This window comes from Crocuta crocuta, unplaced genomic scaffold, assembly GCF_008692635.1.
Source record: "Crocuta crocuta isolate KB4526 unplaced genomic scaffold, BGI_CrCroc_1.0 scaffold45, whole genome shotgun sequence".
Lineage (NCBI taxonomy): Eukaryota > Metazoa > Chordata > Mammalia > Carnivora > Hyaenidae > Crocuta > Crocuta crocuta.
Window position 1 is genome coordinate 1003432 of NW_027530544.1, and position 21045 is coordinate 1024476.

The window sequence follows — 21045 nt, forward strand, 5'->3', positions numbered from 1 at the left end:
CCCTTTCTAAAAGTGGATCCCTTTTCTTAAGTGAAAAACATCCTTAGACATCAAGATTTCCAATATATATAAAAAGCCCCAAGCCCTAAAACATCAATAGGCAATAACTTGCCTATTGACACAGAAATATCCACAAACTAATCAGCAAAAAGAAAAAAAACTTCAACTTGAGGAAAACCCTTTCATAATGCAACCATAAACTTGGGGATTTGAAGTAATTGAAATGTTTGTTTAGCACTATAGAAGTAAATTGAAGGTTGCTTGTGAGTGGCCATGTACAACAGGATCTAGCTGACAAAGTTTGGCTTATAAAATATATTACATATTTTTTTCTCAGGCAAATCACCAATCTGTAATAATAATTCAGATTTATTATGGGGTAATGTCATGGTTTATATTTGTGAGAATATTAAAAATGACCCAGAGCCCATTTAGCTTTATCTGGCAGATGGAATCCCAGGGCAATAGTTTTCAAAAACAGTACAGCTGACAAAGGTTAAGTTTAAGAGTCCTACTTACTTAGTGACAAGAACACGAATTAAAGTACTCCATAGAAAACTCTCTCCATCTTTTTTTCATATCTGTCATCTTAAAACCTTTCCTGGTTTTACTTAATATAACCATTATCTACCTGCTGTTCCCTTTCAATACAGGGTGCCTTTATATTCCAAATGCTTTCAATGTTTTTTCCCCACCTAAGTTTTCATTTCAAAGAATATACTTTGAAAGTTTGGAGAAGGAAAAAAAAAAGAAGAGGAGAATAACCAAGCCACTTTCTCCCCTAATCAGTATATAATATTGCAGAAGAGTTTTCCTGTGTTGAAATTAACATGCTTTTATAATGAGTAACATTTTAATGACAGGGTATTCAATAAATTCAAAGTAAAATTAATAGAATCTGCTAGGCAGAGAACTAAAATTAGGACTTAGTTACCTCCTAAAGTCTCATTTCTATAACCAGAAAGCCTGCTGATTTATCAATTCCAACAGTTATACTGGGATTTACCTTTTAGTTAATTCCAATTTTATGTTAAAAACCCATTTTATTGCAAAAAAAATTAGCTCATATCTCATGGCTCATGAACTTCTAGGACAGGAGCAAGAGAAGTTCCTGTTATAGACAGAAAATAGACCACATTAGTTAAATGTACTTTGTTTAATTCATTCACTGAGAAACCTGCAATGGCAAAAATTCCCAAAGGATGCTGTTCTTACTAACCTGGGGAAACAACTTTGTGTGCTTTATCTTTTTTCCATCCAAATTGGTTTATCAAAATGAAATTTTTAAAATTATCCAACAGAAGGTACATAATTTAAAGCATCCTAGAAAAATGACATGTTACCAGTGATGTCAGTAAAGTTTAAAAAAACTCAGCCACAAAAAAAGTCAAAGCTAAACAAGATTTTTACTATGAATCAGTGCTTCTATTACCCTTCGGAAAGAAGTTATATTTTAATGTGATGTAAAGGCAAAATCGAAAGTTTTTCTTTAAATTAACCACCTAATTTGTCCCTAAAATTACAAAGAATCAAAGTCTTTTACAGGTCAAGTGCAGTAAACTACAATGTCCTTTCAGCACAAAGCAGCACTAGAAAGTTATAGATGGGAATTGACTAGTTTTGCAGTGGCTGCTCCATCAGTAACAGACAGACATCAGACGGTATCCATCCAGAGTACAGACACAACTAGACTAGATGCGAAGAAAGCGTCACACACTTGGCTGATAAATGTCCTTGTCTTTGTATCTTTCTACTTTGAATGAAGTGGATTTTTTAAAGTTTAAATCAGATCACATAAGTTGGCTGCTTAAATAACATGATGAGGTATGAAAGCTCTGAATATCCCTAATGTTCAGCAGGATTTACCAGAGATGTAGAATAGCCTGTCAGGGGAACTGCCAAATAGTTACATTTTGGGGTTATAATGAATTCTAGAAGAGGACAAGATTAAAGAGGTTTGAAAGGGTAGTCTCTGAAACGGAAGTGAGAGACTTTTCCTTCAGAAATCATTTTGAGCAGTGAAACAAAAAAATCTCTGATAGTGTGTCCAAACATTGAGTCAAGATGGCCATCTAGCACCAAGAAGTCGTATTGAACTCAGTTGCAGTTCTCTTGGCAATTAAGCTTATTTTTTTCATTCCAGTCCAAGCACAAATGTGGGTCACTGAAGACAGTACTGGAAGCGCCAGTTGCAGGTACATTGCAGTTATCATTAAATGAGCCAGAAGGTAGAAAACCTTTTTATTTTATGGGGGGACTTGACTGGGCAGTACTAATAGGAGATGAAATGACTAGGGAAAAATGAGGTCATTAAAAAAAAAAAAAGATCACTGCCCTTATTTGCGTTGAACAAGTCATGTTGAGAAGGTCGTTATTTAAGATAAGGATGCTACATTGAAGGGATGATATAATGCAGCACAAATACATTAGAATCAAGCTGCACCTAAGAAAAAAATTCCCTAAGTTACCTTTAAAAAAAAGTATGTGTTACCTGCCAGTCATAGAGGGGAAAAGCACCTAGGGTGAACTCCCAATTTAATGAGGACCTTCATCAGGACCACAAAGCCTGAAACATTTGTTTTAATGCAGAAATACAGTCTCTAGTCACACTGGTTGAGTTTGGGAAAACTGGAGGGATTTTTTTTTTTTTTACTTTTTTATTGAATGATAGGATATTGTTTCAATTACTAAGGATTCTAAATCTTCATACCAGCATTAGAATTGAACCACTTCCAAATCCTAAGACACGTAAGACCAAAGAGAAGCAACAGCCATACAAATTAATATGTGGCCCTCTCCTTTCTGCTCTAAGGGAATCTTCAAACCAGTATCACATTTAAGAGTCAAAGTGTTAAATTCTTCAGCATTCCTGACAACTAGAAAGCACATTCACTGAAGGCTGAAGGTGAGGGAGCGGATGGTTTAACTTTAATATCTGTGAAGAATGGCGCCAATAGAGGAAAGAAAACCATCCAGTCTCAGTAAGGATTAATGCAAATTTGGCTAGAAAAGCCACCAGGTAATCCAAGGGTTCACTGTGGAAGAACTCATGAAAAGTACTCTGAAGTGTACACAACAGGTCTAAACATCTCCCTTGTTGCAAGTAGTTGTGTGAAATTCAAGATAAAGATTTAGTCTCATCTTTTAATATCAGTGTTTTTCCCCGCTTTAAAGGGAATGAGGAGGAGTCCTCTTTTCCCCCACAAAGAAAGAGAGCCACATTAATATGTGTATATTCCCATGACTCTTATAATATATAAGTGCAGATCTCCAAAGCCTAGGGATTTTCCATAAGAGAGTGGGCCGTTCTGGTTACCCTTTTTATTAGAAGGGTATTCCACCACAGAGAGCCAGAGGTTTTCCAGATGTGTGTAAGAGAGCAGGTGCGCAAGGCAAGCAAATGAGCGCAAACAGTATTATGGAAAACGTTTGAGAAGTTAGCTCCATGAGGACTGTGGGCTCCACAAGAGGACTTGACTGGGTAGTCTGACACAGGAACATGAAAGCAGAGTATTGCTTCAAAGCTGGAAACCTTCCATAGGAGCCTCACACTGCTGGAAGATGTACTGCTGCTGGCTAAGGTCAACCTGGGGTGCAATGCTGCTGTCCTCATCCTCAGTCCCGAAGTAATGCTCAATAAGATCAAAGGCCTTCTGGTATATCTCCTGGTTTTCATGACTCTGTAAGAACTCAATTTTATCCAGACCTAGAATGAAGAATAAAGAAAAATCTGTGTGTCTATGAATACATATATGTTCTTTGTATATATCTGTTGAAAATCCCAATGAAACTGTACATTGCCAAGTCTCCTTTCTCACTTTAAAGATTTTCTTTTCTACCTCATTAGTATTTTGTAACAGCATATAATGTATCACTGGGATTACATCTGAATGCTAGTATTACAAACGGACACCTTAAACACATATGCAAGCAACAACCAGTCCCCAGAGGCAGCAATTTTCCTAGCAGTCACCACATCATCCAGTGGCTAGGGTCTGTAGCAAAAGTGTTCCAACTGGACTGTAACTATGACCTAATTACTTAGCTCTGATTCTAAGTTCTGAGCTATCCAATATGTCAACAAATGTATAATACCCTTAAAATAACCAGAATCCATTTCTACTGCTTAAACTAAGAAGTCCAACTAGAACAATTAGCCAACACATTCTCTTAAGTTCAAGCCCATCTGAGCTAAGCTTTCTTTTACTTGCAGCCATAAGCAACGTAACTACTATCGCAATACTGGAAATAAAAGTTAACACTGCTCAAAGGAAAAAAAATACATATTCATATACATATACATTCATATACATGTTAAAAAATATATACATCAAAAAACTAACAACAGTGATCTCCTTGGAGAAAGATCTCCAGGTAGAGAAAAAAAATTTTTTTAATACATTTCAAAATGTCTTACACTAAGCAGGTATAGCTTTTATAAGCAGCTTTTTTTATGGTAAATTATTAAAAATCATTTTGAAAACAATTGTGTATTATTTGATAAACCCGAAGATGAACATAACCTGTGATCACTAATTCCAGTCTTAGCAATAAGCAAACCTTGTAGTAGTGGTTTTCAATCCCAGCTTTGCATTAAAATCACTTAAGGAACTAAAAGGTTAATGTACACTGGTAAACCAATGATTAATAGTTAAGCCTGAAAGACTGGAAGAATGAAGAAACCAAAAAGCAAATTGTGATTCCTTCACATGAAACCCTTAGGAAGCTTTGGAGTCACGAACACTTGAACACAGAAATTGAGATGCAATTCAAAATTAGAACTGTAAATCTAACAAAAAAAAAAAGGAATAGAGTCAGGCATCATCTACAGTAGATATGGATGTTCTTGAAGGTTCAGATGGACCAGTAAGAACTACCCACAAGGGCAAGCAGAGTCCAAGACCTGGGAAGATCTTTAGAACCCAGTGTCAAAATGGCTAATTGAAGGGTACTCACTTCTCTTCATATTTAATGCATATTTTCCAATTCTACAGACTAACCATTATTATTCATAAGAGAACAAATTTTTCATAGGAGTCTGCTGTCACGGACAGATGTGGACAAGCCAGAAAAGCAATAAGAAAAACAGTATTATTTCAGGACATCTATTAAACACTCTATCTTACCATATGCTTCTTCAATCAAAGCACAGTAAGGGTTAATGCCAGTGTCATTCCTTTTGGCTTCTTGTTCTCCGAGCCTCAGGATATTTTCCAGGCCATTTAGTGCAACCTGTACAATCTTAGAGTCCATGACTGTGAGAAGATCACAAAGTGGTTTGATACAACCGAGTTCTACAAGGTACCTAAATTAATACAAAGAACAATTTGGTCAAACAAGGCTTTCAATTTCATAAAACTTTCATGAATTAAGTGGGTCGTTCTCAACTGTAGAAATAGAAACAGGCATCCAATCAACCACCCCAAGCTACACTTTATCACACACAAAAAAAGTACAAATAAATGAAAACTAGTTCTCTAGCACCATCTCCATTTTTTCCCCCTCCACAATTACTGGGCTCCAAGAAACTGGAATACTCTCTTACTTTGAATAAGAGCAACTTGTCAAAACTGTATCCTTTTGTTTTGTTCCTATAGATAACCACACCTCTGAAACAGGTGCTAAAGCCACCATGGGCTCACCAGGCCAGTTCTATTCTGTACAAAGAACCCCTGAAACTCCAAGAAGATGAATAATTCAATTTAAAAACCAGCAAACGACCAGAACATACGTCTCACCAAAGATACTCTTGATGGCAAGTAAGATATGAAAAGATGCTCAGTATCATTATGTCATTAGAGGACTACAAATTAAAACAATGATGCCACACCTATTAAAATGATTAAAATCCAAAATACTTGACAGTACCAAATGCTAATAAGAATATGGGGCAAAAGGAACTCATGTTTTTTGCTTGTGGAAATGCAACATAGGATAATCACTTTGGAAGACAGCTAGGGGTTTTTTTTTTTTACAAAGCTTCCCATACAACCCAGCAATCATACTCTGGACATTCACCCCAACTGGGATGAAAACTTAGGTCCACACAAAAACCTGTAAACAAATGTTTACAGCAGTTTTGTTCGCAACTGCCAAAACCTAGAAGCAACCAAGATATTCTTCAATAGGCGAATGGATAAATAAACTGTAGTGTATCCGGACATGGAATATTATTCAGTCATAAAAAGAACCTATCAAGCCACGAAAAGACATGAAGGAGACTTAGATGTGCTAAGGGAAAGAAGCCAGTCTGAAAAGACTCCACACTATAGGATTCCAAACATGACATTCTGGAAAAGACAAAACTTTTACAAAGACAATAAAAAGTATAGTGGTTGCCAAGGATTTGAGGGGTGGGGGTATAGGAACAGTGATGAACAGGTGAAGCAGAGGGGATTTTTAGGGCAGTGTGACTCTATGATACAACAGTAGTAGAAACAGGACATGCATTCACCAAAACCTATAGAACTGTACAACACAAAAAGTGATTCTTAATATCAACTATGAACTTTAGTTCATAATATATTGGTACTGGTTCATTAACAAACATAGTCCCACTAAATATGAGAGGTTAACAGAAGACACTACAGGGAATGAAGTATATAGGAACTATGTATGTACTATCATCTCAACTCTCCTATAAAAACAAAATGTTCTTCTAAAAAGTTTTTAGTTTTTTAAGTAGGTTCATATCGTATTTAGCGTCACTATTTACTCAGGAATGAATTTAATAGTATTATGTCTAACTTTATTTAAATGTTTACTGACAAAGGCTATATATCTTATTAACAGAAATCAAGCTTAAAGCCATTTCTACCATTTCTCCTTTCCTTTACACCATAGTTTTGAGTCACCAAAACCTGTCAACCATTCCCTGAACCTATCTGGATCATTCTCATTGTTTTTCTTATAAAACATAAACCAAGTTTTTGTGGAAAACATAGAAAAGCATAAAGAAAAAGTACAAAGAGATTAATCACCACTATTATATACTACTGCTTCCGCTGTGTCCTAATTTGTATGAAGGGGCACCTATCTACTGTTTTCCCCAGTTATCTTTAACTCTTCCCTTTCCTTGCTACTTAGAGCCTGCCAACAAGTGCTACAGATCCTTCTTTCCGATATCAAGATCCATAATTCCTGCTGTAAGTATTATCTTAATCCTGGCCATCACTGTACGCTATGTTAATTAAGATGTTAAGAGCATCTTAATTGCTCTTTTCTCTGCTCAAAATACTATGTTCTTCATATTACTCTTAAGACTAAAGACACTCAGATGACAGTAAGCCCCAATCCCAGTTTCCAAAGCCCATCAATTCCTCATCCTGCAAAAGAATAACCTATGGCAATATTGATTTGCCTCTTCCAATAACATTATCTATACACGTTCTCTCATTTCCCCTGCCATCTTCTCTCCTCCAAATAACCAAGTATCTACCCAAATAGCAAGTTTCTTCTCTTTCATTAAACTTTAAGTCAAAGCCATACCCTTGATTCCTCATTCTTAAGAACCAAGGTATGTTTAGCATTTCATTATATCTAACCTAAAATTATGGATATTTCCAAGTTACTCTAATTGGTTCTTGCATCTAAATCTTGTCTACTCAACAAGAGTAAGCAAAAACCACCCAGATGTCTTTTATTAGTTTATTTTCTGTAATTTGGACTATAATATTTTTGTAATAATTTTTTAAGATAACTCTTCATTTAAGAAGCAACTGCTAGGAGATTGATAATAAACTTCGTTAATATTAAATACCTATACTGAATTTTAAAAAGGAATAGTAGCCTTTCTACTCTTCACTAACAGCTAAATAACTCTGAATACTTCCTGATGAAATATACCACAGTATTTTAGAAATTAAAAAAAATTTTTTTTTTAATATTTGAGAGACAGAGCAAAAGCAGGGGAGGGGCAGAAAGAGAGGGAGTCACAGAATCTGAATGAAGCAGGCTCCAGGCTCTGAGCTAGAGCCAGACGTGGGGCTCAAACCCATGAACTGTGAGATCATGACTTGAGCCAAAGTCAGATGCTTAAACGACTGAGGCACTCAGGCGTCCCTAGAAATGTTTTAGAAATATGTGTACAGTTTAACAATTTCAAATAAGAAAGCATCTATCTTCTACATTACTTATTACTGCCATTACTGGGATAAATGCCATCACCGGTGGTGGCATATTTATAATAACAGTATCCCAAAAACAGAATCTTAGGAGGTTGAAAAAGACCTAATCTCATACAAAATGCTTCTTTTTTTTTTTTAAATTTTTTTTTTATGTTTTATTTATTTCTAGGGGAGAGAGAGACAGCGTGAGCAGGGGAGGGTCAGAGAGAGAGGGAGTCACAGACCGAAAGAGGCTCCAGGCTCTGAGCTGGCAGTCAGCACAGAGCCCGACGCGGGGCTCGAACCCACGAACCGCGAGATCATGACCTAAGCGAAAGTCGGACGCTTAACCGACTAAGCCACCCAGGCGCCCCTCATACAAAATGCTTCTGAAGACGACTTGAAATCTTCCTGAAAACTTGTCCATGATGGACTTTACCAAAATCACTATTTACAAATAGCTATTAATGGATTTAATTAAGATGAAATGTGTTAATCTAATTAAATACTATTTCAGGTACAGAGTTATCCTCTGTATCTAATCAATTCCTGAAATGTTAGGACTACTTTACCTTTTACATTTTAAAATTCCTAACAGAGCACTAAAAATTATAGTTAAGTGCCAACATTTAACCCACAAAGCAACAATATAAGAAGTAGTTGTATTTTTCTGATATTATATGAGGAAGGGATTAGTACTTCAACACTCATTTGAAATCATCTTCCCCCCATAAAGAAAGTTAAGGCAGACTAAGAAGAGTCTAGGTTCCATTTTCCCCTTCATCATTAATCTTTTATCTATCCGAAATACTAAATGTCCGTAAGTTAGCATTTAATTATATGATGTTCCTCTGAGGAATTGATTCCTGTCCATATTTATGCCTTCTCTAACCATTAAGATTATAAGCCACCCAAGGAGCATTTAAGTCTCAGGCTAATACAGATCTCTCTTTATTGAATACTACAGGACTTCAGGAGACACTTGCCTCTACTGAACTTGGCACTTTATTCTAAAAGAGATTTCTCTTTCAAGTCTGATCCCGTTCTATTAAGACATCTGAACTAAAAATGGCAAGATTAGAGGTGCCTGGGTGTCTCAGTCGGTTAAGTGTCAGACTTTGGCTCGGGTCATGATTTCATGGTTCACGAGTTCAAGCCCCAAAATGGGCTCTGTGCTGACAGCTCAAGAGCCTGGAGCCTGATTCCAATTCTGTGTTTCCCTCTCTGCCCCTCCCAGGCTCACACTCAGTGTGTGTCTCTCTCTCAGAAATAAATTTTAAAAAACATTTTTAAAAAATGGCAAGAATTAGATGCCAAGGTTGGATTCTTAAGGTTTCTACAAATAACCTTCTAAATTACCTGTTTCTGACCAAAAAGCTCCAGAGTAGACTAAAGTTACCCTATAAATACTTCTATTGTCTCAAACCTCAACCATGCCTTACATCTTTTATCCTGGAATTATTTCAACAGGAGGGAGTGGGAGAAGAATTAAATATACATGAGTCTAGTTATTAAACTTAGAACAGTATTCCAAGAGATTAGAATTGAGCATTCATCACTGGTAGGTATAATCATTTTTCCTTTAACTTACAAGATGCTACTTGGCTAGTACTTACTTGATCTGTTCAGCTGATCCTCCAGAAGTTGCATTTGTGATGGCCCAAGCTGCTTCTTTCCTTGTCCGAAACTCAGCAGTTTGTAATATACTAATGAGGGCTGGGAAAATGTTGGCATCTATCACAGTCTGAAATTTAAAAATTAAATCAAAAGGGAAATTACAAAATTTGTAAAAATGTTCACGGTACTAATTATAACTTTTTAGCTGGCTTCAGTAATGACACTGAAATTAGCTGGAAGAAGTCCCTTACCCCTGCGACCTTTCAACTGTACTCGGTACACTGCTAACAGTCTCCCTGGAGTCTGCGTTCTTATAATCTAGTTTTCTGCCTGAGTTCTTTTCTCTTTGTCCTCTCTCATTCCACCCACAGTAACAAATTACAGAAGTTCAATTTTCTGTTCCTCTGCTAGTCTCCTTTTGTTCAGAGCATCCAACTTGTGATGTAACCCTCCAGTCCTCACTTTTGGTGCCCTAGCCCTAAATGGCCAAGAGCTTGCTTTAGATCTGCTAATCACTTCAAACATATCATCCACCCTCTACATCAGGTCTCCTCTCAAACCTCTCTTTTTGTATTTACAAAGGCTCTTTTTTGTATTTGTATTTATTTATTCTAAATTTCATCAGTCACTAAGTCTCCTCTACATTCTCAATTTAAAACATCCTGAGCCACCTTTTTCCTTCCTTTTCACCATAGCCACAATCCAATTCCAATTTACCAACTCCCAGATTATTTACCAGCACAGCCTATAATAAGGTAGAGTACTTTTACTCACCCCATCTCATATACACACGCTAAAATCGTCTGCTTCAAATTACTTTCTTCATGTTTCTCCTTAGCTCAAGAACCTAAAATTGGTTCACATCATTTCCTCTATCAAGAAACTGAGGAATTCTACATAAGAGCCTAACAGTAGGAGGTAATCAACTATTGCTGAAATCCCTTCGTATGCTATGGTATGAACTGCAGTCGCTATCAGTGTCAGTCCCTGGCAGCATTCTGGGGATGACTAACCATGCTTTCCTGATCAAGAACTCTTATTACACTAGTGAAAAAAGTCAGCAAAGTTTAGTGGAAAGACACTTCATCTTGATCTGTCATTTACTAGGGGTTCCCCTGAACGAATCATTTTTCAGTTTCATCCTTAAATAAATAAGCATATTGGATGAGATAACCTCTATGATTCTCCTCAGCTCAAAGACCCATAGGTCTATGTTTTATCTTTTACAACCAGTTGTTCAGCCTTTCTCATGACCTATGCTGAAGCCTTTGGCCCACTGCTTATCTTCTGTGGGGGTTACTCTCCCACCTAACAGAAGAACAAAATTAAAGGATAACCTTTAGAGAAAAATGGGTCCCCAAAGGTTTTATGAAAAACTGAAGTTATCCAATAGATGAGGTCCACTAGAAAAAAAAATTTTACTTGGCAAGAGTAAAGCCAATCTATTTTGTATAAAGACCATTAGAACATTTCAAAAATACAAGACACTCTCTCAGGTCTTGACACAACATCAAATACTAAAGGCACAGGAAAAAACCACGGCCAAAGTAGAAGTTTCAAAAATCTGTAAGGTAGGATAAACAAAACAAAAATCTTGGAAATTAATGGTCTGCAAGGCAATAATGGAAAAAAAAATGTAAGGCCAACTGAAAAAAACCTAAACCTTATCAATAAAAATAGAAGAAAGAAGACAGATGCTATGGGATTACCTGGATCTGTGCTCTATTCCCAGCTGTGATATTAGATATTGTCCAACATGCTTCCTTTTTGATAGATTCCTTTGGGCTACTCAGCAAATGCAATAAACTCTGCAGAGCTGAGCAATTCAAAATGACCTAAAAGGAAAAGTTTGAAACTTATTCTGCATTGATCCAAAGAGAAGTAAATCTTTAACTCATTTATTTTAGGAACAATATAGGCAAAGATATAATGTCTCCCCTTGAAATTTTAAAAATAACTTTATATGTAAAAAAGTAGTCACTGTCAACAAGAATTCATTTCTAAGACTACCAAAGCAGTTCTGCTATATACATTACAACTGAACAACTGCTACTTCATAAGGTACAATAATGTATTAGTCCTTCATCTTCCCATCCCTACAGCATAATAAGTCTTTTGGATGGGTAAATATATGAAGTGGCCAGAAATTCAGGCCTCAGATTTTTATATCTCCTGATAACACTCTACCTGGTCGACAATGAACAAATACATAATGAAGTACACTAGGTGCGTTAGAAGACACAAAGATAAAAAAGGATAGGTCCCTGGCTATCATGCAGCTTACAAAGGTGAGAAAGAGTAAGACAAACACACATGAAGGAAATCTACCCTACCAAAACTAATATTATGAAGTTACAATGATTGAAATATTATGTGGTGAGCTCAAGAATCAATCACTGAACAAGAGAACAGATATCTAGTCCAGGAACAAATGCAGGTATTTATAAGGAATTTATAAATATATAATAAAGTTCTTCCTGAGGTTAACTCATTGAAAACCATTTTCTTATTTTTGAGAAAAAATTTTTAAAAAGTTAATTCTTAACCTGTTACCAAATAAACCCACAACCAATTTAAAGAGTAAACACTAAAAAAAGACACCATAAAACATAACTATCAGTAAACAGCGGATTTAGGACTTTCAAAGCATAAAAACAATGGAAGAAATTATAGGGGAAATATTAAAATTCCTTTAATTTTTTTTGTTTTTTAAAAATGTTTTATTTATTTCTGATAGATAGAGACCGTGTGAACAGGGGAAGGCCAGAGAGAGGGAGATACAGAATCTGAAACAGGCTCCAGGCTCTGAGCTAGCTGTCTGCACAGAGCCCGATGCAGGGCTCAAACCCACTAACTGTGAGATCATGACCTGAGCCGAAGACCGATGCTTAACCGACTGAGCCACCCAGGCGACCCTAAAATTTCATCAAATAAAATATTTGCATGTCAAAAAAATACAAAATTTAAAATGTACACTATGTAATGCAGAAAAAAAATTGCAACAGATAAGACGGTCGCTGTCTTTTTAATACATAAATTGTTAAGAGAGACTACAATTCTAATATATTACCTCACAAGTAATGAAAGAAATGCAAATTAAAAGGAAGCCATTTGTTGCCTATTAATACAGCTCAAAAAGTACTAAAACTTTTGTTTAAAGAGGCACAACCTTAAAAGTATAAAAGACGAGGGTTGTAAGTTATTGTTAAGCTGCTTAATAGTATAAAAGATATTACAAAGCAATTTTTTAAATGCCAGAGATGTGGTCTAGAAAATAAACAAAAAACAATTAAAAAAATAAACCTGTTACAAGTTAAAGAAAATACTTGTGGAGTAGAAAGGAAAAAAGACTTCATGGGGGCGGGATGGGAATTGCCTTGAAACATGGATAGGATTTCATAAGCAAACAAGAGGGAGGACACAGCAGATAAGAAAGGCTGGAAACTAAAAAATGCTGAGACAAGCTACAACAAAGTACCAAAATAATAAAAGAATTGAGCAGTAAGGCTATTAAGGAAGAGTTTGGTACTCCCAAAGTTAAAGCAGGCTACGAGGAAGAATGAGACTAAAATCTTAAAGTACAAATTCTTTCAAGGTTCTAGGTAATTAGATGTGGATACTGAAACACAAAGAATTAACAAGAGCTGGAGACTTACTATACAAGGTGTGAGAGATGGAGACACCAAATACAACTGCAAAGTTTCAAGTAGGAATTAATAGCTACCTCATTAACTGAAATGGGAGAAAAAAACTAAGAACTGGAACTGACTTCTGGATAGAAGATAAACAGAGAGACAAATGTGAGACATGCCAGCAGAAATATTTAACAGCCTACTGGAGACCAAGGAGTAGAGCCTGAGGGACATCAGAACTAGGTGTATAGATACAGAACTTCATTCATTCATTCAGTATTATACACTGTGCCAGGAACTATTAAGACTAAAGAGGCACAAAAATTAACAAGATCAACACCATTCCCCCCAGAAGCTTACAATCTAGTGAGATAGTTACAACGCAGTGTGAGAAGTGTTATGATGGATGAAACAAAAGAAGGCACATCTAACCTGAGAGTCTGGTAGCAAACATGGCTTCACAGAGAAAATAATACTAAGAGGAAGACCTAAAGAATGAGGCAGCATTAGGGGCAGAGTGTGCATTAGTGTGAGACAGTGGTTAAAAGCAGGGATGGGGATGCAAGCATATGTTCTGAGCAGAAGGAAGCACGCTTGTGTTAAATCTTAGGGCTGAATGTGGTCATAACTAATTTAAGGAATAAACATGACAAAAGCACAGAGCATGGTATGGGGAGAGAAAGAACCTTTTTTTTGAAGAGCAAATAAGGACTATATAGTTAAAACCCTCCTTTCCATTCCTGTATGCCAGCAACCCAATTCTCCACAGAAACAACCAATATTATTAGTTTCCTATGTATTCTTCTAGAGAATTTGTATGCAAATATAATCAAACATATAATTTTCTTCTCTCTGTCTCCTTTAATATAAATAGTAATATATTCTGCACATTATTCTGCCCCTTGATTTTCTTTTTAAATGACAGAAACTGGAGATGGTTTTTAATCTTTATTTATTTTTGAGAGAGAGCACAAGAAGGAAAGGGGCAGAGAGAGAGAATCAGAAACAGGTTCCATCCAGGCTCTGAGCTGTCAGCAAAGAGCCTGACACAGGGCCCAAACCCACAAACTGTGAGACCATGACCTAAGCTGAAGTCAGACACTCAACCGACTAAGCCACCGAGGTGCCCCAACCTGGGGATAGATATTTCTGTATCAGTGCTTAAGGCCTTCCTCATTCTGTTACACAGCATTCCATTAATACTGGTGCCAGATTTTAAAGCATCTTCAACACCCTCAAAGGACAACAGAGGGCCATTAGAAGATTTTAGGTAAGAGAATGACATGATCAAATTTGTAGTTTATAAGCATCCTTCTGGTGAATCAGGAATGAAGCAAGAAATGCAAGGGATGAGTAGAGACAGTGGCTAGTGACTGATGAGAGAGGTGGAAAACAGGGAAATAAACCAGCTAATATCCAGGTTTTTAGCTTGATCAAGCGTTGGTGCCATTCATTGACATAGGTAACAAATAAGCAGAGATCCAGATATACCAGGGAAAATAATGAGTTCCCTTCTGGCAGCATAAATTTAAAGTAAATACTAGATTTGGAAGACACCTTTGAGTACAAATCCAAATTTTAGGGATTAGAAAAGTGAAGACATTAAATCTCTTCCCCCAAGTCAGAGCTGGTTAAATAAGTTATGACTAAAATCTAATTCTCAATTCTCAATCAAGCTGCACCAGGGTGACAGCTGAAGTTATAAATAAAATCAATGAATAATTATCCTCTCCAGGAGATAATTCCACAAACAAGAAAGAACAGGAAATAGGAACTTGCTAAGAAGTGGTCCAGCAGGCAGGAGACCCAAAATATTGACCACCATAGAAGATTAGGAAAAGAATTTTAAAGACAATGCCAATGCATCAGAGAGATCAAAAACAAGCCACTGTGAATGATATATCTTGATACAGAAGTTGAGTGGGAGTGACATTAAGAACAAGGTAAAGAGTGCCTGGGTGGCTCAGTTGGTTAAGCATCCAACTTCGGCTCAGGTCATGATCTCACGGTTCATGGGTTCAAGTCCTGTGTCGGGCTCGGTGCTAACAGCCAGCTCAGAGCCTGAAGCCTGTTTCAGATTCTGTGTCTCCCTCTCTCTCTGACCCTCCCCTGCTCACGCTGTCTCTCTCTCTCTCTCTCTCAGAAATAAGTAAAACATTAAAAAATTTTTTTTAATTAAAAAAAAGGAACAAGGAAAGAAAGGGCACCTGGGTGGCACAGTCAGCAGAGCATCTGAATATTGGTGTTGGCTCAGGTCATGGTCTCAAGGTCATGAGACTGAGCCCTGCATCATTGCTGAGCATGGAGCCTGCTTGAGACTTGAGAGTCTCTCTCCCTTTGCCCTTCCCTGCTTGTTATCTCTTTCTCAAAAAAAAAAAAAAAAAAAAAAAAAAAAAAAAAAAGAACAAGGAAGGAAAAATTCTCCTTACATAAGAGATTTAGTAAGTACAAAAAGAAGGAAAAAGAAGGAAGCTATCAGAGATAAGATGAAGATGACAGAGAAAGGATGCTACTGGAGGCTACTGAAGCTCCCAAGAACCACTTCAAGTAGTGGGAAATCAGCCTGAGTAACCAACGGGAACCCAAAATTGCTACAAGCAATAGATCAAGATACAGACAGTAAAGGTATTACAGTAGCTGCCTAAGGCATCATTTTTGGACAAACATTAATGAAACAAAACATGGAGTTGAATACCATCATAGAAACATAATCATGGAGTTCAATGTACTGTTTCTGAAGGGAAAAAAAGTAGTCACCACTAGTCATACCTGTGTCTGAATATCATCGCCTGTGACAATGTTTCCCACAGCCCGCAAAGCAGGAGACACCACTTTATAATCATTATGCCTGTAACCATAAAAAGAAATATTAATCCAACAGTTCTATCCTTAGTCTCTTTTCCTTAGGGCTGAAATCCAAATCAAATAATGTGAAATTATATTACAGCACAAAGGAACCTACAGTAGTTGGTAAGGGAACCCTAGGAGGATGGATTTGGTATCCCTAGAGGAGTGATCTTTCCCTTTATTTAGCACTTTTGGATAAAAACTACAAATCTCTCTTAATCTTTGCCAGGTATTCCATCACCTGGATTCCAGGATTTCCCTCTCATTCTTTAGTAATATAGTTTTCACTTCCTCTTTACTTGGGTCTTTATGGTCGCTGAGATAATGGGCAGCAATAATTAACACTGACAGAGCACTTTTAAGTTTTATAAGTTATAATTTTCAGAGTTGAAAATATGCCAATAGTTGAACTAACTTGAAAATGAGAGCCAGGCTTCACACTTCAAAGAGTGAACTCTTTTCTACTAAATCTCAGCTGACTTACCAGTCAAAAATATACTCTCCATGAAACCCTTTACATATGTGAAAACAGCTTCTTGAAAGTTTTAATTTCAAACTAATATCCTTAAGCTGCCCTTAAAAATTCTCTTTTCTTTTCCATTTAATGAGACTAATCACTCTTCTCAAAACTGTGCCAGTTCCTTCACATTTATTTTAGGACCTGATGACTAAAATGTTAAAATATACCATAATCCATAATCTAGTGACTAAAGAATTAAAAGATTACTTCCCAGATTTTGAGCACTGCACTTCTGCCTCCTGCAGCTTCATCTGCCTTTTAATTCCTAACAGCATTATGCTGCTCATCCGTACCCAGTTTGTAGTCAGCTATACTCCCAGAGTTTTGTATTCTGTACATTAAGTTCATCTGATCCATTCCACATATCACGTTTGGGGTAATGTCTCCTTGCATCTACTTTGTATTTACTTCAATTAAATTTCATGTGGCTAGTAAATGTGCCATTTCCCCATTATGTTATCAGTCTAATTTTTTTTCTTCTATAGAATTGTTTAAAAATTTGGTTAATACAGCCATAAATTATTTATGCAAAGGCATCAAAAAGAGATATAGCAAAATAAAATTCAGTGTCTAACCACAGTCTAGATTAAGCTCTAAATAAGACAATGATAAGGAATGACTTTTAGTGGCAATGTGCCTTTTGCTATCTATCCAGGAGTTGGTCTCAGGTCATTTATCACTAACTGGAATTACACAGATCAGAGTTTTATAAATGTTCCCACTAAAGGACTGCTCACAGCAAAAGGGTGAGCAGTTCTTTACATAAGCCTCAAAACTTATAGAGGCTTATGTAAAATAGATCTGACATCACTATAAGTAAATAACAAAATGGAGCAGCCCAAAGCACAATAAATCAGTATAGTGTACTACTTAGTATTTATCAGCATCTAGAAAACTAACAAACATAGGGACAAAAAAAAGACACACTTTAAGATATCTTACATCAACAACTCCACAAGTCTCCTACATACTCCTGCATCAATGACAGCTTGAATTTTATCATTGGGTCCATCAGATAGATATGAGAGGGCCCAGCAGGCATCAGCCAGTACATCAGTGTCACTGACAAACAGCAACCAGGAAAGCACATTCAGACAGGGGGAAACCTGTAAAGGGAAGATGATAATGAGGATGAAATTCAATGGAATAAAAGCCAGAAGTGAGGTGAGAAATTAAAAAAGGCAACCAGGCACACACTTGGTAACTTCTGGGGTGTTTAATACTTCTAGAAATGGATAGCAAAAGGCCAAGTGGCATTTCCATCTTTGGGAATGGCATTTCCATCTTTGGGAATGCTGAGACCAAGGAAAATAATTTCAGAGACGGAAGTATATATACCAATTCTCAGAATGAGATTCCTTGTTCAAAAACACTCTTTTTGGACCAAAGAAATTAATGACACTTTCACAGGTATTAAAGCTAAGAAATTATGAATTTTAGATACTTTGCTATAAACAAAAAATGCTAGGTTTTAAGATTAATTCAGAGCTTTTTACAGCCAATGAAAATTTATTCCAAATTAACACAGAAACAAAAAGCCCTATTTCTCTAGAAACAGATAAAATTCTTACATTTTAAATTTTATGAAAAATTACGATCTCTTTCTGTTCACATTAATATCCATTGCTACACTCTTTTAATTGTACTTTTTCTGCCTATTTCCCATAAGCCTAATCCTTACCTTTGCAAATTCTGGAGGTGGACTTTTCCCTCTACAGAGATTAGACAAAGCCCATACTGCATTCCGAGTCATGGTCAGGCGGTTTTGCTTTGAAAATAACCTATAAGCATGATGATACTTGGTAAACTATATAATGGACATTAATTATCTGATAACATAAGATAAATACTAAATCAGTTAATGGTATTGATAAACACATCTTTAAATAGCTTTTCTCCACACAATAAAGTTGAATTAATTCTAACAGCACTAATTCAGAATACTGACACTGGAGTAAGCTAGAATGTCTGAAGAATGATCTGAACAAGTTAGTAAGAAAATATCTGTAATGAAAAAGAACAGTGGAAAATCCAAAATGATTTCCAAAAATTTACTGCTTCCTGAGGAAGTTTCCAAATTTTTACTATTCAAAAAACAGTAATAATAGAAACTTACTGCAAAAGAGGGGGAAGAATATTGCAGTCTAAGACATAGTCCCTGCACATGGTACTATCTCCAGCAATGTTGCCAAGAGCCCAGACTGCCTGTGAAAGAATTACTCATTAATGACAGGTTGTACACAATTCTCTAAGATGCCAAAATACCACAATAACTCTTTACAAAATTATATAGTAGCTAATCAACATGCACATAGACACTATTAACATTTCTAAGTTCATTATTAGGGAATCAAATGAAATAGTTGTGCCATTGGGGGAAGAAGATCAGTAATATTATAAAGTTACATGTGAACACTCAGGGTATAAGCTTAAAGGGAGGAACCAACCAGTTCTTATACATATTTTTTACCTCAGAGAGCCCCCGCCCCCTACTGAGGAAGCACAGCCCTTGGTACAGAGCAGATTTTCAAATGGCTTTTTCAGTGGAATAAAAATGTATTCTAAGCTTATTTACAAAAGAAAACAATGAACAAAGAATCAAAGAACTTACGAGCATCAAAATGCAGAAAGCTACTAAACTTTTGGGGGTAAGGAATATATTACCTTGACTGTGATGATGGTTTCATGGGTAATATACATGTCAAAGCTTATCAAATGGCACATTTTAAATATATGCTGTTTTTTGTATGTAAATCATACCTCAATTAAACTATAGAAGAAAATCATACTCATTTAGCAATGATTTATATTTACGAATTTGATAAAGTTTGCAGTAATAAAAAATTCTTTTTCTGCATAAAAGTGGCAAAGACCTACTACTTACTAGAGATCTCTACAAGTAAAAGCTCAGTAACTGCTTACATGGTCTGAAAAGTATACAGGGCTTGGGTACCTGGCTGGCTCAGGACTGGCATGCAAGTCTTGATCCTGGTTGGGTTATGAGTCCCCCACTGGGTGTAGAGGTTACTTAGAGGTAAAATCTTTAAAAATAATAATAATAATAATAATAATAAAAAGAGTATATAGGACTTCAAAAATTTCAGGATTGGAAGGGGAAGGAAAATGATTTTATGTTTCCGGAAGAAATTCTGCCTACATTCACTATATTTTCTATTTTGGTTTAGATTTCTAGAACACCCCCTGTGATGAACCATGGCTTGTCATGGCCAAGTGATAAAACTGAGGCCCTGAATGTAAGACCAAAGGAAAAAGTGATATTCTTTGACCTGCTTCTCTTTGCTTCATTTTTTTTTACCTGCTCCTGGACATCTTCAAACTCTGAGCTGAGCAACTCTATGAAGATGGGCACAGCTCCTGCCTGAATCACAATCCGCGTCTGAAGAGAATTCCCTGAAGCAATATTTGTCAGTACCCAAGCTGATTCAAACTATAAAGATAAAAATAATTTTATTATCTTATTAGCATTTAATAGCTTGTTTTTAGTTATAACAATAAGGTTTTCTGTACATGAAGAATCTGAAATCATTATTTGCACATAATCTATCAGATGGCTTCTGAATCAATTTTAAATGGAGAATTCCAGTAGAAATACTTCAGTCCAGAAGAATATTCAAGATGTCTAAAATTTCAGATCAAAGTAGAACTGACATAAGACCATGAATGGAATGAGGGACTGCTTCATATGCTGACATGAATGATCTCCCAAGATACGAATGAAAATAAGTGTAATAGTGTACATTAAGACAGTATCATGCTGTTTTTTCTAGAAGGGTTAAGAAGGAATATAGGATTTGTTTAGTTATTATACAGAATATCTCTGGAAGGATACTGTAAGAAACTGTAAATATTTGTTACCTACATGGATAGGTGGGGGTGAAAGGGAAATCTCCTCGTTGTAAAACCTTATGTACCTTTTGGATTAAACCATGTACATTATCTAATAAAAAATAAAAGTAAATCATTTCCATAGGATGAGCAAAGTGAAATGGGGAGAGGATATTAATGCAAAATGTGTAAGATATAGGCAGGGTGAAAAAGGCAAAAGATATTTTAAATAATAAGTAGGCCAAAAGGAGTTAACTGATGTACAATAGAAATGGCTACTTCAGAGCATAAGAGCTTCTGACAAATGAGAAAGCTCCAAACCAAGACACAGAGGTTAAGACTTTTAAAAGAGCATTCTTAAAGTTAGGTAAACTGGTAAACAGAAGGTATGAAGGAAATTATGGCCAAAAAAAAGTGCAGCATTTTACTAATCTGCCCATCTCTTTAGCAAATTGATTCTTTGGCCTGATATGGAGAA

The 21045-nt window shown here is 36.1% G+C and overlaps 1 protein-coding gene and 1 long non-coding RNA gene across 3 annotated transcripts in view; one reads left to right on the forward strand and one right to left on the reverse strand.

The window, feature by feature from the left end:
• Positions 1-1141: 1141 nt before the first annotated feature.
• KPNA1 (karyopherin subunit alpha 1) overlaps positions 1142-21045 on the reverse strand; it is a 65929-nt gene continuing 46025 nt past the window's right edge. Inside the window, exons 6-14 of the mRNA XM_077767605.1 lie at positions 20038-20169; positions 18838-18926; positions 18403-18502; positions 17664-17827; positions 16124-16202; positions 11432-11557; positions 9722-9849; positions 5127-5305; positions 1142-3706 (exon numbers count right to left, since the gene is read on the reverse strand). Coding sequence (XP_077623731.1) covers positions 3519-3706; positions 5127-5305; positions 9722-9849; positions 11432-11557; positions 16124-16202; positions 17664-17827; positions 18403-18502; positions 18838-18926; positions 20038-20169 — 1185 coding nt within the window. The 3' untranslated portion in view covers positions 1142-3518. The remainder of the gene's footprint in view (positions 3707-5126; positions 5306-9721; positions 9850-11431; positions 11558-16123; positions 16203-17663; positions 17828-18402; positions 18503-18837; positions 18927-20037; positions 20170-21045) is intronic.
• On the forward strand, positions 2142-20043 carry LOC144234327 (uncharacterized). 2 transcript variants are annotated; one of them, XR_013335924.1, is made up of 4 exons: positions 2142-2195; positions 5598-5759; positions 7087-7145; positions 19907-20043. It is a non-coding gene; the product is annotated as an uncharacterized LOC144234327 (long non-coding RNA). The 2 variants fall into 2 exon arrangements; XR_013335925.1 differs by having other exon boundaries at positions 5598-5755.